Genomic DNA, 17,987 nt, shown 5'->3' with positions numbered 1-17,987 from the left:
ACAATTATTAAAGGGCTTTTAACTTAAAGAGCTTAATTGGAAAGGGTAGCAACAACTGAGTTAGTGGACAGCTGAAGGAGGTAAGTAGCATGATTTACTGCCTCACAATCATGGCTGCTATTGGGATCACCTGCAAAATGAAACAAGATACTGATCCTGGATCCCACCTCCAGAGATTCTGGTTTAATTGGCTGGCAGCGTGGCTTGAGCCCTGTAGATGTTAATGCTCCCAGCTGATTCTAATGTCAGTGAGGCTGGTGGACCACTCACGTAATTAGTGAGAGGTAAGAGGGTTCACTTCAGAGTAGCATTTTGATTTATTAGGAAAGAATAAGAATCTCCAGGATAAAGACCATGAGGCAAGCTCAAAGGTGAGCAGTGAGATGGCATGGCTGTGCTGGGTGTGGGCCAGTCACATAGGATGCTTTTAAATGATAGAAGTGAAGTGAGCTTAAAGCAATCTAATTTTAAAGAATGTGGTGGTGGTGAGGGGAACTCTCAGAAACTGCGAGAATTGGGGGCATTTACATGGACAGAAATTCGGTAGTTTTGGATACTTCAGTGCAGTCAAGAATAGGCAGGGAGGTTGGTCCCATGTTAAAGGCAAAGGGCTCGGGCAGCCCAAGGGGCTGCTCAGTAAAAGGCAATGTCAGTGCGGCAACTCAGCTGAAGGCCTGCAAGTCCACGGAGGACAGTGTGTGGATTTTTCACCAGCAGGAGCGGTTGCAGCGTGTTGCAAAGCACGCGGCGGAGCTGCACGTGGAGACGCCAGCTCGGCAGGGCTGCAGGGACACCTTTTTTGAATTCTGGTCCCACCACTGAAGATCCCCCCTTCTGTTTGGGTGAGTTATTTTATTTATCTGACTTCACTCTCTTCACTTGTGAAAAGAGGATAATAATACCTGTTTGACAGGTTTCTATGTATTAAAGACAATAATTGTGAAAGCAGCTAATAGGTTTTTTAAATGTTTTATGTTGGTGGGTGTTTAAAGTAGGAAAAGGAGATCCGATAGTTGTTAGAGGCAGTCTGGACCCATGTCTTTCTGCCTCATTTCCCTCTCTCACCTGATATTCTCTCCATTCTTATTTAACTTTCTAAATTCTAAAGTATGGTGGCTAGAGCTGACGACCTGTTTTTCTTAGTAGGAGATTAAAACCGTAGAGTTGGAGGACCTAAAAAGTGTAAAACTTAAAAAGCAGAATTAACAAACTCAAAACTTTATTTTCTGTGCAAAAAAGTATCTATGTTAGGAAGCATCAGAGTGAAGCAATGATTGCTGAAATTTAAACTCTGAGAGAAAGCAATTTGGTAAAGTGTGTGGGGTTTTCAGTTATATTTCATGAAATCTGAGATGTCTTTGGTTGTAGGATACACCATGTTATGTATTATGAAGGAAAAGTGTTCCTTATTAAACTGTGACAAAATGCTTTCTTTGCTCATATAATTTTTTTCTTTTTTGAAAGAGCCCCTTAAGGTTAAACATGTATTGTTACCATGTGTTACTCTTAGGCTTGTCTAGGGAGAACAGTGGAAAAGTTGGTTAACATGTTTTGCAAATCTTGTTTGTGTTCACCTAACTCTTCTGAATCACATTTTAGTCACTGATGTGTGTATTTTCCCAAACATCTGTGTCCTCTGGGCTTTCAAGTGAACTGATGATATGGTCTCTCATAACATCCCATATCTTCTTCTAAGTCACTGACATCTCTTTGCAAGCTTTCGTGCCTAGCATGTGATAGGTAATCTTTCTGTGCGTATCTCAGTAACTAAACATAACTCAGCTTTATCTACCTATGGATATCTTCCTTAAGTCCTATAATGCTCTGCTTCTCAAACTTTCATATTCATACAAGTCACAATCATGGTTGCTATTGGGATCACCTGCAAAAGCCAGTGTGAAGTAGGTCTGAGATAGGCCTGAGATCCTGCAGTTTTCTCGTGGTCCAAGTTGAGGCCAGCACAATTGGTACCAGTTGATTTGAGAAGTGAAACTATAAAGCAATTGTTTCAATGGGTTGCTTCTTTGCAAGAAAATGAGGAAGTGTGATTGTTCCTCCAGTAAATACTTGTTTCGCTAATGTCAAATGCATGCCCTGCTGCTCTGTTTTCATGGCCTTCTGTGTATATAACAATTTCTCATTTCAACACCAAATGATAGTATAATCTCCTTGAAATTATTTGAATGGCAGTGAAACTCAACATGTGTAGTGTAGTGTAGTGCCAGCAACGCACATAATTCATTGGCATGATGGTGGAGTGAAAAGCGAGGACCAAGTTAGTGTGTGGACAGGCAGTGCTGGACACCAAAGCGGACTGTAAGCTGTACTCTGACGTCAAAGATGCAAAAATGTGCTGCTCACGGAAATATAGAGAATCTGTTGTAAATCTCTGTGCTATTTTAACCTCTACTCTTTGCAGTTATTTTCACTTAAGAAAATGCTGAAGTCAGCCTTAAGAAGTATGAGAGATAACAGTAATAACCCTAGTGCATTTCTCAGCGTCTTTGTTTTTTAACCTTTCCAGTTCCAGTTCCATTTCAGTTGTTCAGTCATGTCCAACTCTTTGCAACCCCGTGAATCGCAGCATGCCAGGCCTCCCTGTCCATCACCAGCTCCAGTTCACCCAAACTCATGTGCATCGAGTCGGTGATGCCATCCAGCCATCTCATCCTCTGTCATCCCCTTCTCCTCCTGCCCCCAATCCCTCCCAGCATCAGAGTCTTTTCCAATGAGTCAGCTCTTCGCATGAGGTGGCCAAAGGATTGGAGTTTCAGCTTTAGCATCAGTCCTTCCAATGAACACCCAGGGCTGATCTCCTTCAGAATGGACTGGTTGGATCTCCTTGCAGTCCAAGGGACTCTCAAGAGTCTTCTCCAACACCACAGTTCAAAAGCATCAATTCTTTGGCGCTTAGCTTTCTTCACAGTCCAACTCTCACTTTAGGTTTCACCTAAGTGAATGGTACACAGGATGAAAGTTGTTGAGTGTGTGAGCATTGGTGACTTGTGTGTTTTCTTTTCTTTTAGTATTTATTTATTATTTGGTTGCATTAGGTCTTAGTTATGGCATGTGGGATCTTCAATATTTGTTGCAGCATGTGAGAGCTTTCATTGTGTCATGTGGGATCTCTAGCCAGGGATTGAACCTAGGCCCCTGCATTGGAAGTAGGGAGTCTTAGCCACTGGACCACTGGGGAAGTCCCTGATTTGGGTGTTTCATAACTGACTTTTCAGTGGTTGAAATCACCTGAGCACTTGTAGCAAATGCCTGACTCCAAGTTCCCCCAGCCTACTGAAGCATCATCTTTGGGAACAGACCCTAAGAAACCAGGTCCCACAGGAAAGCCTAACTCAGCTCAAGTTTGAAACCATGGGTTTAGTGTCTTCACACCTTCTCCAGGGTTTAGTCTGTCCATCTCTAGGTAGGGGAGCCTGTCATGTACCAAACACTGCTACTGCTAAGTCACTTCAGTCGTGTCCGACTCTGTGTGACCCCATAGACAGCAGCCCACCAGGCTCTCCCGCCCCTGGGATCCTCCAGGCAAGAACACTGGAGTGGGTTGCCATTTCCTTCTCTAATGCGTGAAAGTGAAAAGTGAAAGTGAAGTCGCTCAGTTGTGTCCGACTCTTATCGACCCCATGGACTGCAGCCCACCAGGCTCCTCCATCCATGGGATTTTCCAGGCAAGGGTACTGGAGTGGGGTGCCATTGCCTTCTCCGTACCAAACACTGCCAGGTGTTAAAGGGAATACCATGCCCATCAGAAATCTATCACAGCATTTCTCCCTGTCCTCACAGAGCTTATACCCCATGTATGCTGAGAGAGAGAAGACTGTGTCATGGGCATTCAGAAGTGGGGTGGAAGAAAGAAGGAAGGACACTGCTTCTGATGGATATGATTGGAAAAGTAAAGGTGGGAAATTGGCTAGGTCTTGAAAGGGGGCTGAAATGTGGATAGGACACAAGAGGAAAAGGGTGTTTCAGGCAGGTGGTACAACAGAAACAAAGGCAAGGAGGCAGAGAGCACTGACTGTGATCTGTAGACAGAGAGCAGACCAGGTGTTCTAAGGAGATGGTTCCTGTCACAGGATCATATAGTGCACTGGGAAAGCTTGATGGGAGTAAGGCGATGCCCCAGGAGGCTCTGCTCTCTTGTAATCCGGTCTGTCCATAGAGTTTTTAAATTCATTTCCTTTTCTTCTTTTTCCTTCTTATCCTCCTCCATTCTAATATCTTTTCAAGTTGCGAGAGGAGACCCAGAGCCTTTGATTTTTCATCAGTACCTGGGCCTTACCCTTCTTCCCTGGGCACTGGCTTCCCCTGCCACTCACCTCGCTTCCGCACAGACTCCTGTGTCTCGCCGCCTCTGCTGTCAGCTGGCATGTGAGGAGAAATGCAAGCACAATGCAATATTAATCTGAGCAAAACACAACTAGAGAGGAAATTTTGCTTCTCTGTTGCAAATAGCATATGGCACTTCCCCAAAGCCAAAAGAAATGATTTTTTAATCATCTGCTGTTCGGGATTATCCACGCTCCCTTTCCTTGGCGTGGATAATTGAGGGTTGACTGTATTTGGATTTCAAAGCAATTTGGACTTTACTGAAATCCAAGGTTCCCAGTTTGCACCGTACCCCCTGTAGGCATCGGTGCCTGTAATTAAAGTGATCTGCAAAGGGAAGGCCACGGAGGTACCTCTGATGTGAGTGGTTACCAGAGAAGGACAGCCAGCATTTTTTATGTTGTGTATATGAGGCTAAAATGATAGTAGCTGCCCTCCTTCAGGAGAAAGGGCCTTTGTGCTCCAGGTCTGGGGTACTGTTAGCTCTAGACACTTCGGTCTGCACTCCAAAAAGCCTTCAGTGAACTTAACACCTTTTTACGGTGAGACTTCACTAGGGTGCCCATGGGGTTTCAGAAGGAAACATGAAACATGATGCAAGTAGAGATATTAGAGATGATTCATTTTAAGGTGGGCAAATTTTGGCCAACACGCATATTCTGGGAGCTGAAGTTTTGAGGGAAGGAGAATGCTGAATACAGAATGGTTAGAAAAATATGTCTGCTCCCTGTGTGTGTGCAGAGAGGAAAGAGGGGCAGCTGCTTCTAGAGCACATGGGGCTGGGGAGCCAGAGCTGTACTGCTTCACAGAACGTACCCTGGTGCAGGGGAAAGGAGGCGGCGGCTTGTGGAGGGGATGTAAGCCAGCTCTTCACCTGGACATGTTTGCCACCGAGAGAAGAAGAGAGGAAAATTGTAAATTAAATCATAGGGACATACACAAGAAGTGCTGGAGGATGTCCTTGGTCTCCACACGGCGCTGGGGTGAGGGCTGAGATGCCTGGAGAAGCCCAGGAGCCGCGTCAACACTGGCTGGGCTGTTGGGGCAGAATGACAGGGAAGGAAGGTTCGAGCAGGACTGCACCCCTTTCTGGCACCACCTGCAGAGGAAGCATCGGCTAAAGCTTGAGCACTCAATGTCTCTCCTTGTTGGTGAGAGTGCTCTCAGCATTATCCTGAAGCCTACTGACTGTGCCACCCTGCAGGGGGACTCCCTGTTTAATGTCAGAAGCAGAAAATGGCTGTGTGTGTTGGGGACCCCATCCCTTCTTTGCTGAAGTCAGAATAGGAAGTCAGGAGCCCAGTGCCCCTCACTCGCTCCATCTCCCTGAAATTGCACCACAGCAGCCTCTCCTCACCCTCCCCCTCGCCACATCCCCACCATGCGCTCCCCTGCCCCACTGCAATACTCGTTTGGGTTTGCTGGCTGGCACCAGCTGGCCCGTGAGAAAGGACGGCCTTGATCAGTCCAGGAAGGCAGTAGGGTCCTGTGGCCAGGCACTCCCTCCCTCCCACTCCTCTGCCTCTGCCAGAGACACTGCTCTTCTCGCCTGTATCATCTGGGGAGATGTTCAGTCAAAACTCCCTGCTCTCCCAGGGAGCTCACTGCTGCTGCTAAATCACGTCAGTCATGTCCAACTCTGTGCGACCCCATGGACTGCAGCCCACCAGGCTCCTCCGTCCATGGGATTTTCCAGGCAAGAATACTGGAGTGGGTTGCCATTGCCCTCTCCGCAGGGAGCTCACGGATGAGTATTTATGCCCCTTGTCCATCCCCTCAGACAGCCATGCTCTCCCAGGGAGCTCACGGACGAGTATTTATGCCCCTTGTCCATCCCCTCAGACAGCCAGCTGGCTCCCCACTGAAATGAGGGTGGGCACTGGGCGAGGATGGAAAGCCATCCAAGGAGCCACTTCCCTGCCCTCCTCAGAGAAGACAGCTGGGCCATTGTCATGATTAAACACAGGAACCGCTCCCATTGGCTCTGTGACAGCTTCTCCCGACCATCCTGGTTACTGATTAAAGAGAAGCTGGATTATTTTTCTTAGAAGAAAATTAAAACCACAGACTGAGGTGAGGGGAGGGGGGCCGGGGGGAGCTCCACTGCACTGCTTTGGTGAGAGCCACAGATTGCTCAACCCATCTCCACCCTCGTGACATGCAGCGCTCTCCGGTCACTCAGGATACAGCCCAGATGGGATGCAGCCACTCTGGCCCTGCCTTCTACAAGCCTATATCAGTCTTCCCTGCTGGGTCATAAGTGCAAAGCAGTTTGGCCCCTGGCTCCCTCTCCCGCAGAGAGACCAGCCAGCACACTGAGCATCCGGGAGAGAATTTCACACAGTCCTCCCACCCGAGTTGTTTTGTCCTGCAGAGCAGCCCGTGCCTCTTGCTTTATAGACTGCAGAACTGCAGCTCTGCTCAGAGGCTAATATGTGTCCCTCGGCTCTGAAGCAATGACCTGTCCACTGGCAGCTTTCCCAGCAGGACTATCAAGCCTGTACTTCAAATATAGTTTCCTCTAAAAAAGAACATAAGGCACTACCCTGGTGTTTCCCATCTGTGTGCCTGCCTTTTATGGTCTGGACTCTTGACTCTCATTCGAGTTGCTGATGAGGAGCTGGTGACTGAGCATAGGAGTGGCTCCAGGATTCCTGTATGGGATCCTTGGGGGTAGCTTTGTGGTCAGTGGTAGGGTCCTTGTTTATTGAGCTTGCTGGTTATTTGGGGGATGCTAATGGAGACTGTTGGAAGGTTAAACCCTCTCCCATCACTCCACAAGTCTTTGGCAGCATCCCAAATTGAGCCTTTGCTCTATGAATAAAGCCAGCATTGGAAATCAGAGCTGTGGCCCAGTTCCAGCCCTGATTGGCTTGGGGGGGCTTTGTACAATCCCAGAATTTTTCAAAGACTTGGGACTCTCATCTGTGAACAGACTGGGGTTGGACCATACCATTTCTAAAATCCCTTGCAGTGATTCTAGGTCTTAGAGGTAGGAAATGAGATTGGAGATACAGTCCCCAACCCAGAAAAAGCTGACGGTGGTGAAAATATATCTCTAGAGGAAAAACTGCATGAAACTGCAAATGGTGGAAGTAATGGAAAGTTATTGATCTTTGTCCACCAGCATCTATCACCACCTCTTCTGACAACAACCCCTAATCTCCATTTGGGAAGGTTGTGAGGCTCTCCCAGGGATGGACCTCTAACTTAAGATGTGTCCTGAGTCCAGCCACTTCTCCCCAGTTCTGCCTCCTGTGGCAGCTGCCGTCGCCTGAGCCGGCTTCCCCCTCACCCTGCCCTTTCCACACGAGAGCAATGGAATCTGTGGTTGTTGCTGTCACCTGTTGTGTATGTCTTTCATTTTTAAAAAAAACTTAAAAACTCAGATATAATTGACATATGACATTGTATACCTTTAAGGCTTCCATGTTTGCTTGATACATTGGAATACTGTACTTTACTACCGTAACCTTACTAACACTTTGTCCTGTTGCATATTTATCATTTCTATTTTGTGTTCAGAATCATTAAGATTTAGTCTATAAGTCACTTTGAAGTTTATAATACAGTATTGTTGACCATAATCACCAGGTTGTATATTCAATCTCCATAACTTATTTATCTACTAGTTATAACTGTCTACCCTTAAAAAATGGCTCTTCAGTTTCTCAACCCCCAGCACCTGGTAACCACCATTCTACTAGTTTTATGAGTTCAGCTTTCTTAGATTCAAAATATAAGTGAGATCATTCAGGTTTTGTCTTTGTCCGACTTAGTTCACTTAGCATAAAGCACTCAAAGTCTACATATATTGTCACAAATGTCAGGATTTCCTTCTTTTTCTTGGTTGAATAATATTTCCTTGTATATATGTACCACATTTTCTTTATTGACTCATCCATTGATGGACTAAGGTCATTTCCAAATATCAGCTATTGGAAATAATGCTACAATAAACAAGGGAGGGCATATATCCCTTCTAGACACTGATTTCAATGCCTTTGGATATATACCCAGGAATGAAATTGCTGGATCATGTAAATTCAGTTTTTAAATTTTTTGAGGAACTATTTTCTGTAATGACTGCACCAATTTACATTCTACCAATAGCATAGAAGGGTTCATTTTTCTCCACATCCTCACCAACATTTGTTATCTCTTACCTTTGACAAAAGCCATCCTAACAGGGGTGAGGTGATAGCTCCTTGTGGATTTGATCTGCATTTCACTGACGGTTAGTGATCTTGAGCAACTTTTCATGTGTGTGTTGACCATTTGTACATAGAAATCTTGATCAAACATAACTCCTGTCTCTTTCCTTTTGAAAAGCCTCCCATCTCACCACCATGATCAGAATAAAATTCCATCTCCTTCCCTTGGCCTTCAGGGCCAGCATCTTATGGTCACTTCTCTACCTTCTCTCGTCTGCTCGGCCCACACAGCTTAGACCACACTGGGCTCCATGGCTCTTCCTTAATAAGCCTGGCTTGTTCTGCCTCACAGCCTCTGCACTTGTACCTTCTGCCCAGGTCTTCACACGGCCTCTGTTCTCCTTTCATTCAGGCTGCTTCTCAAATGCTACCTCCTTCCCTGAGCATCTCATCTAAAATCACACTCCACTGTCATCCAATATCACTCTCTACGTTCTTAATCTGCATTGGTTGGTGGGTTTTTTCCATTAACTCTTGTCATTTCTTAATTTTGATTCATCTTACACAATGTATTTGTTTTCTTTCCTACTGTAAGTTAGCCCCAACAAGGCAGGGATGTGATCTGTCTTGTCCCCACTGTGCCCCCAGTATTGTATATGCCCCACATATGCAGTAGTGCCTGGCGTGTAGTTGGTGATCAATAAACACTAGATGGGGCTTCTTTGGTGGCTCAGACTGTAAAAAAAAAAAAAAAAAATCTGTCTACAATGCAGGACACCTGGGTTCAACCCCTGGGTGGGGAAGATCCCCTGGAGAAGGGAATGACTACATACTCCAGTATTCTTGCCTGGAGAATTCCATGGACAGAGGAGCCTGCAGGGCTACAGGGGTCACAAAGAGTCAGACATGACTGAGCTACTAATACTCACTTTTTTTTTTTTCCAAACACTCAGTGAGCGAGTGATGTCAATCTGTGCATTCAGTGTCCTGGCCACACTACTTGGTTCAGGGTGGGCACATGACTTAACCAGATTAAGGCGGAGGGAATCCCTGGACTTTGCCAGGACGGAAAGCTGTGGGTGCACACTCTCCTTTGCTGCCCCGTGTGTTGTCATGGTGTGAGGCTGAGCCCAGAGCTGCCACGTGGATCCAGAACCAGGGCCAATACAGGGGAATCAAGACCAGGGGGCAAAACCTAGTAACATCCGTAGGGCCCTCCCTGAAGCCATGCCTGAAGTTGGACCTTTCTACGGGTTTTTTCCACCAACATGAGTCAATACATTTTTTAAGCAAAGTAGTTCTGCTTCCCTACATCTCACAGAGAATAGAATAAGGCTCAGGGGAAGAAAACTGAGTGACTTGACCAAGGTCACACGGCCGGACTGGGGCTCATTTCAGGTCTTCTGACCACAGTGCTGGGCTTTGTATTCTCCTCTGCATGACCTCGAAGGGTGCTGCCCTGGGAAAGGCAGAGCCTTGCTGACACAGCAGAGCCTGACAGCCGGGGATCGTCTTAGCCTCAGGGCAGAGGACCCTGCTGCCTGTGTTTTCTGTTGATAGGAGGCTTCTCTTCAAAGCGCCCCACCTGCTTTTGCAAATAACTATTACAAATCTTCTCTGTGGCATGTCTAAAGGAGACAGGTCAAACGAGGGCAACAGATGTTCTCCAACCTTAGAAACCAATGAGTGTCCAGCTCACAGAGGCCAGGCTAACCACGCAGGCCTCTGTGATTTGACTGATGGAGTAACATGGCACCTCCAGGTGTTTTTTTGTTTTTTTTTATTTTAATTCTGTGTAAAGTGACATCATACAGACAAACCACAGAGGATTTAGATACAGTGTTGACCAGTTTTAAAACAGTAACAGCAAATAATCATTTACACGGACTCCTCATCTCTAATTTTACATCTCGTTATACACAGGTACTATTAACACAGGTACTATTAATCCTCCTTGTCCATTGGCCCCAGCAACAGAGCGTGAGGTGTGCAATTCCTTATGGTTTAAAGGGCAGCCCTCGGCCCTCACTGGCTCCTCTTCCATGAGAGCTGCCGAGGATAGCTTTGCTGGGCAGTCCTACAGGTCCGGCCTGCCTGCCCTAGGGTGAGCTTCATTTCTGGAAGCTGGGCTTACACCAAGTGAATCCTAAGCCCTCCTCTGAGGACTGGGGTCCCCTAGCAGCTTCCTGCTGACAGTCCAGGGGCTGTTCAGGGGAGCCAGCCTGCAGAGAAACCTCTCAGCCACGCAGTCTCACTTTCTCAGGTACGCCCCACGCTGCCAAACAGTGTCCCATGAGCTGTGCGCTGGAGGCAGTGCTTGGACTCCTCTGCCAAGCCCCTGGTTTCTTAGAGTGAGGGATGGGACCCCACTCATCCTTGGGAGTTGTCCTCTCTGCCCCCCAGGCCAGGCTAGTGGGTTCCTTCCCAGTGCCAGGCTGATCTGCCACTTGGACCTTACCACCTGGTGTCCATCAGGGGCCACCCATGGCCAGGCTGTGGGAGACAGTCTACATACACCCAGCAATTGGTGCTTGGTTCCCCATCTCCAGCCAGGACCTCAGTGGTAGGCTGGGTAAGGAACAGCCACCCCGAGCCAGAGGGGTTCTGCCCTCCAAAAGGGATGCCACTCTCAGTCTCAAGAGGGCCAGGGCCAGGGTGGATGTCTCTGGGGAAAGACACAGTTCTTTGGGGAACTGCCCACAGTTCAGCAGGAAGCAAGTCCTGTGTTTGTTCATGGCAAGGATCACATTTCACCATCGGTTAGCTGGCTCCCAGCGAGCAGCAGGAATCCCAGCCTAGAAGGTCGCGCGTGGTGGGCTTTCTCTGCAGCTGGGCTGGGGCGTGTGTGGCCATGATGCCACTTCCACGGTCAACAGTAACAGCTGGCACGTTCTAAGTCCCATTCGCAACACGTCGTGTTATTCACTCACTAATCCCCATTACAACGTTGTCACTATCCCAGCATTAAATATATCCCACTTGGTAGACAACTGGGGCACAGAGAGGTGATAAGCTGTCTGAGAGCACACGGCAAGTACAGGGAGGAGCTGGCAATAGAGCACGAGCGTTCTGCCTCCAGAGTTCTCCATAGGTCGGGTATGAGGACAGGGCACCGGGTGGGTCTCCTGTGTCGCCAGGTCAAGGTTCAGGAATGCATCAGATCCGAGGGAAATGGTGGTGCAGGCACTGTCGGCCTCACAGGATGGTTAGAGTTGTAGTCTGGACACTCAGGGTCAAGGTTTTTGTGATTAATGTCATGTACATTGGACTGTGTGACATAAAACCACCATCAGAGTGCTCTAGCCCAGCGTGACTGGTGAGGCAGAGAGGCAGCACCAGATACTAGCCATGGACACCTGAAGGGCTGGGCCAACTCAAGCTCCTGCTTCCTCAGTCTCCAGTTCCAGTCTCAGGAAAGAGACGCCAGAACCCAGCTCCAAAGCCAGCTTCAGGTCCCATCCAAGGCAGCTGTCATGATCCGAGACGCCCATGGCTCCCTCCCGCCTCTGCCTTCAGCCAGGTGCCCACCTGCAGGGGGCCTTCTCTGTGCCAGGCTTGGGAGGCACTGAACAGCACCTGCCTCGTATGGCTGTAGCTGGCACTGTCCTGTGTAATTCATCAGCATGCTCTGAGGTGAAGGAAAGGCCACCTGTCCTCTCTTCCCCTGTGTCTGCCCACGAGGTCCTTCCCCTGCAGACCTTAGGGAGGGGGATCTACTGATACCTTGTGAAGAGTCAGCGCTCCTGAGCAGCAAGTGGGTGAACGGGAGACGCTGAATGGTTCTGCCAGAAACAAAGAGCAAAGGCTTGTGGATGGAGCAGAGGAAGCCGGAGGCAAAGCTGAGGGGGTCCACAGAGCCGGGCAGCCACTCCCTTGTGTGGCTGTGAGGCGGGTAGTAAGAAAACTGCCTGACCAATGGGTGCTGAAGAGTAGGTGTAAGAGAATAAGAACATCTTGGAAATCAGGACAAGAGGGACCTGGGATGGAAACAGGTGGACTTGGCCAAGTGAACAAGGAATCTAGAGCTCAGGAACGGAACTCAAAGGAAAAGCTATGTCCTGGCCTGAAGAGTTGCACAGTCCCTAATCGCTTGTGACCGGGACTGCTAGTCTGCATAAGGCCTGGTCCTCTGAGGCAGGCAGACACCTGAACTGGCATTTAACAAGGAGCAAAAGGAGTGGAGAGGAAAATGGAAAGTAGCAATTCTGAGGCCCAGTCCCAGATAAAAGCTTAAAGAAGAAGCTCCCAGTCTCAATACAGCTTATACAGTGACAGTGTAACCTGCAGCCAGCTGAGCGTTTCCTCTTCTTTCTCACACCTCACCACAAACACACTTGCCCCACCACGAACACACTCCCCCTACCACACACTCAGCCCACCACAAACACACTCGCCCCACCACAAACACACTCACCCCACCACAAACACACATGCCCCACCACAACCACCCTCTTCACACCCACCTCCCCCCACACACACACTCAACCACATGTACACACACATACACATACACCACAGAGTATTAAGCTATGAGCCCAGGTTGGAGCTCCAACCTTGGGTCCATGTTCTGGAACAGTGCCACAGTCTTATCTCAGGAAATTTAGAACTGCGGGGACTGAAACCCCTAGGATGAAGTCCAATGAGGCCTTATTCTAAATTCTGGTCTCCAGTGAATGCGGGCAAAATGAGTTTCCAGCTGACGAGCAGAACCACAAAGCCAGACAGTATCTCAAAAGATCACTCAGTGCTGAGGGAACAGACGGGACTCCCCCCAAATCCCCGCCAGTAATCACAGTTGCCTTTTAGTAATCCTTTCCGGAAGGCTGATATGGCTCAGTCTCAATCCCAGAATCACTGAGTTCTTCTTAGGTTGAAATGGTGCATGGTTATCATGGTTTGGAACCAGACTCAAAATCTGCTCCTCATTATTTATTCACTTTATTTATTATTTTTTTTTACCATTACTTAAGACGTCATTTTTGTTGGAGTCTCTTCATTGTAGTCAGTGCCATTCCTCTTTCAGATTCTTGCCCCCACTCACATCAGAGTTGCTTTAGAGTGGGAGACTGTGAGGCTACTGGGGGTGTACTTGCAGGGTGGGATCTCTTACTAGGGGCTGGGGTGAGCACTTAGGGTATCTGTGGAGCAAAAATGAAAAACACAACAATCCAATGTACTGGTCGCTCACAGGAAGATGCACAAGCCTGGAGGCCTCTGTGGCCAGCAGATGCCATCTTGTACCCTGCTTGCCTCTTATGTGTGGTGGTTGGGGTGGAGGAACCCAATCCTTGGTGTGGTCCTTGTTCTCCCAAACATCCCTGAGTTGGTGTTGCCCAAAGCTTAGAGGCCCATGGGTTTGTCAGTTTCTCCCTTCAGGTCCTCTGTTCAATCTTCAGAGTCCTGAGGTGAGGAAGAAGAAGGTTGTAGCAGCTTCAGAGGGCAGACCAACCTCCCTAGAGCGCATGGTCTGAGAAGTCCCCATTGAGACTGCTGGTCAAGTTTCCCCAGAGCCTCAGATTCTCAGCAGTTAATGCAAACTCCCCCCGACCCCTCACCCCGGAAAGGTCTGACCGTGCAAACTCCACCCAAAATTGTTCAAAGAAGTAAGCTTTATGGCGGACAAGGGTAAATACAGACACTAGGGTTCTTCTCCGGAGAAGGCGATGGCACCCCACTCTAGCACTCTTGCCTGGAAAATCCCATGGATGAAGGAGCCTGGTGGGCTGCAGTCCATGGGGTCGTGACTGAGCAACTTCACTTTCACTTTTTACTTTCCTGCATTGGAGAAGGAAATGGCAACCCACTCCAGTGTTCTTGCCTGGAGAATCCCAGGGATGGGGGAGCCTGGTAGGCTGCCGTCTCTGGGGTCACACAGAGTCGGATACGACTGAAGCAACTTAGCAGCAGCAGCAGCAGCAGCAGGGTTCTTCTCAAGCTAGGAAGGTATTTAAAGTTATAGGTCTTTCTGCATCTTCCAAATTTTACATTCTATATTTATTTGTTTAATATAAAAATATGTTAATTATTTACAGGCTACATTATAACTTTCCCCCCTAAGTCTTCAAATTAAATGGACTTTCTAGGAAACTGCCTGCTCTTTTTTTGTATTCCTGGCACTAGGACTTAATGCATTAAGAGTGAGCCGATTCTGTCTGTTACTACTGTAATTGGAATAAGAATATAACTGTAACTACCATTAATGACAGTGGGATTCTGGACAGAATGCTGTGCTGTTTTCTATGTTTTCCTTTTTTCCCATTAAAAAAAAATTGAGATATAATCCACATACCATAAATTTAAACACTTTAAAGTATATAATTCAGTGAGTTTTATATTTATACAGTTGTATAGCCTTCACCACAATCTAACTTCAGAATATTTTCATCCCCCCAAAAAGAATTGCTGTGTGCATCACCCCATGACCTTTAGCACTCACCCCCCATTCCCCTTCCCAGCCCCTGGCAACCCCCTAATCTGCTTTGTCTCTATGGATACTTGCATTCTTTCAAATCATCCTAAACAATTACTTTGTAAAGGATGAGAAAACTAAACCTCTGAGAAGTTCAGTAACTTGATCAAACCCCACATGTAGTGAGTGGATGAGGCAGGTTTAAACCCAGGCCTGTCTGACTCCAGTGCCTATGCTCGCACACTCCCCTCACTTCCTCTGCCCTGTCTACCACCGCTCTCACTCCATCCAAGCACCCCAGTTCAACCTGAACACATTCAAGGGACCTTGCTCGTGCCCCATCTCTGTGGGGCCAGGTGCCCTGCTGCTGCGCGGCAGGTGCTGGCTACCTCACACCTGCTGGGGATCAAGCCAGCCCCTCTTTGTAGACCTTTGGAATGAAGTTTATCCCCATTTGGCCCATGTGCTGGGTTCCACCTGCAGGGCAAGGCTGATGTTGAAAGTAGGGACCTGGCTGAGAATAAGAATGGGACCAGATGCATGAAGCTAGAGAGCAAGGAAGTGCCAAGAGGGGAAGCAGGAAGGCCAAGAATACCTCACATCTTTGGGGACAATTCATCCTGTTCAGAACCACCCAGTGACTTGTTATGCACTTAGGACGTAGTTGGTAGCCCCTCATCTTTTATTTGGAGAAAAGTCCAGCCCACATGGTTCTTTCATAATCAGGAAGTGTTTCTGGGATGGAAAACTCAAGGAGAGTAGGGAAAACTTGCAACTTTAGATGTCTAATAACTTGGTCACTAGGCCCAATCATCAAAAGAAGCAATTTTTTCAGGTCGTCGGCTTTTGATGTGAACTGCCCCTTCTGCCAAAGGACAGACAAAAATTCTCCATGGCAGCACGGTTTAGGTTAGAGCCCCTGTTTAGTGCAACAGCCTCGACTGCTAATCCCACATTACAAGGCATCTTTATGATACCTTCTGCCTTCACCAAGGCCCCTCCTCCAGTGCTATTGCCAAGGGGAGCAGAGAAAATGATGCCTTTAGCTGTGACCTTTCTGCTCGGAAATCTCTCAGTTGATCAGTTCCCAATATGTTTAATGTGATATTTGCAGCGAGGATGACCTTCATTAAATGGTAAGGTCAAGTGCAACATTGGAGGAGAGAGCCAAGAGACGCATAAGAGTGGCAAAGAGACAGAGAAGGAAATTATTGCTCCCTCTCCCCAGAGTGTTGAATGAACCCAGAAATATTGAAACCAGTCTCTAGGTCTACGACTATAGCTTTCCAACATTGAAGGGTGCTAAGTCAAGCTCCAAGGGCTCACCAGGAAGCTCCCTGTATGTACTCGCTTAATAAATAAAAAGTAAAGGGTAAAGTGAGGCCTGGCTGCCACAGAGCTCAGTTTGCTGTGTCTTTGGGAGGAGCCAAAGTATTTATTTAATTCAGTGGCTGTGAAAGGCATAAACTTCAGCAGTTCTCTTTAGAAGCTTCCCACCCATTCTAGGGAAGAAAAAACAAACCAAGATCACAAAGTGTTTTCTAAGGGCACTCAGAAAGATAAATATATAGAAAAGACCACAAAGTGTAGCTGCCAGTGAGTTTTTAAAGTCCACATTTGGCTTTCATGTGCCTACAAAACCCAGGCAATCAGAATAAGCTCAGGTAATATCCAAGGTAAAATACTTTTCTTATGTCCCTAAAGGTGTCATTTCTTGGTTATCTTGTCAGTTTCTCCACAAGATCCTTTGAAATACAGATACAGTTCATGAAGGGAAAAAGCAGTATGACAGAAACAAGAAAGCATGTGTTTTGGCATCAAGAACATCTATGTTTCTGTCCTGTTTCCCCCTTTTACTAGGTAGCAGACTGGGCAAGTTATTGAAGTTCTTTTAGCCTGAGTTTCCTTATCTGCAGAATGGGGTTATCAACTGAGGTTCTTGGGCTACAAGTCACAGAAAGTCTAACTCAGTGTTCAAACAATGGAGGGGCTCAGTGGCTGACACTGCAGAGGACCAGAGGACCAGCAGCAGCTCAGTCTGGGCCTTCCCTCTTTCTCTGTATCTGGGCTCCCTGCCCTAGCACATGTCAGCAGTAGAGAAAGGGCTGCAGCAGTTCCAGGCCTTTTATGCATACACAAGTTCAGGAGAAAGAGACTCTCTCCTCCAGTCGCTCTCCCTAGGAGAAAGCAGATTTCTTTCCCAGAAGCACTGAACTAACTTCCTCTTGTTTCCTATTGGCCCAAAGAAGACACATGCCATTTCTTAACTAATTGCTATGGCAACAAGGATGCCATACCCTGACTGGCTAAGAGCTGAGATAATCACGATGGTGTGATCACTCACCTCGAGCCAAATATCCTGGAATGTGAAGTCAAGTGGGCCTTAGGAAGCATTACTACACAAAAAGCTAGTGGAGGTGATGGAATTCCAGTTGAGCTATTTCAAATCCTAAAAGATGGTGCTGTGAAAGTGCTGAACTCAATATGTCAGCAAATTTGGAAAACTCAGCAGTGGCCACAGGACTGGAAAAGGTCAGTTTTCATTCCAATCCCAAAGAAAGGCAATGCCAAAGAATGCTCAAACTACTGCACAATTGCACTCATCTCACACACTAGCTAAGTAATGCTCAAAATTCTTCAAGCCAGGTTTCAGCAATATGTGAATTGTGAACTTCCTGATGTTCAAGCTGGTTTTCGAAAAGGCAGAGGAACCAGAGATCAAATTGCAAACATCTGCTGGATCATCAAAGAAGCAAGAGAGTTCCAGAAAAACATCTATTTCTGCTTTATTGAGTACACCAAAGCCTTTGACTGTGTGGATCACAATAAACTGTGGAAAATTCTTCAAGAGATGGGAATACCAGACCACCTGATCTGCTTCTTAAGAAACCTGTATGCAGGTCAGGAAGAAACAGTTAGAACTGGACATGGAACAACAGATTGGTTCGAAATGGGAAAAGGATACGTCAAGGCTGTATATTGTCACCCTGCTTATTTAACTTATATGCAGAGTATATCATGAGAAACGCTGGGCTGGAAGAAGCACAAGCCAGAATCAAGATTGCTGGGAGAAATATCAATAA

The 17,987-nt window shown here is 47.2% G+C and overlaps 1 protein-coding gene across 2 annotated transcripts in view; it reads left to right on the top strand.

Annotated features, from left to right (window-relative positions):
• The first annotated feature begins 215 nt into the window (after positions 1-215).
• Positions 216-17,987, top strand: part of DAPL1 (death associated protein like 1) — a 110,418-nt gene continuing 92,646 nt past the window's right edge. The window contains exons 1-2 of one of the 2 annotated variants that reach the window (XM_055572489.1): positions 216-371; positions 718-842. In XM_055572489.1, coding sequence (XP_055428464.1) covers positions 355-371; positions 718-842 — 142 coding nt within the window. In that variant the 5' untranslated portion in view covers positions 216-354. Of the gene's footprint in view, positions 372-714; positions 843-17,987 lie in introns of both variants that reach the window. The other variant, XM_055572488.1, reaches the window with a different exon arrangement.

Source organism: Bubalus kerabau, chromosome 3 (assembly GCF_029407905.1).
Source record: "Bubalus kerabau isolate K-KA32 ecotype Philippines breed swamp buffalo chromosome 3, PCC_UOA_SB_1v2, whole genome shotgun sequence".
NCBI classification, from domain to species: domain Eukaryota; kingdom Metazoa; phylum Chordata; class Mammalia; order Artiodactyla; family Bovidae; genus Bubalus; species Bubalus kerabau.
The sequence above is the reverse complement of the archived record's forward strand: the minus strand, read 5'-3'. Positions and strand labels throughout refer to the sequence as shown.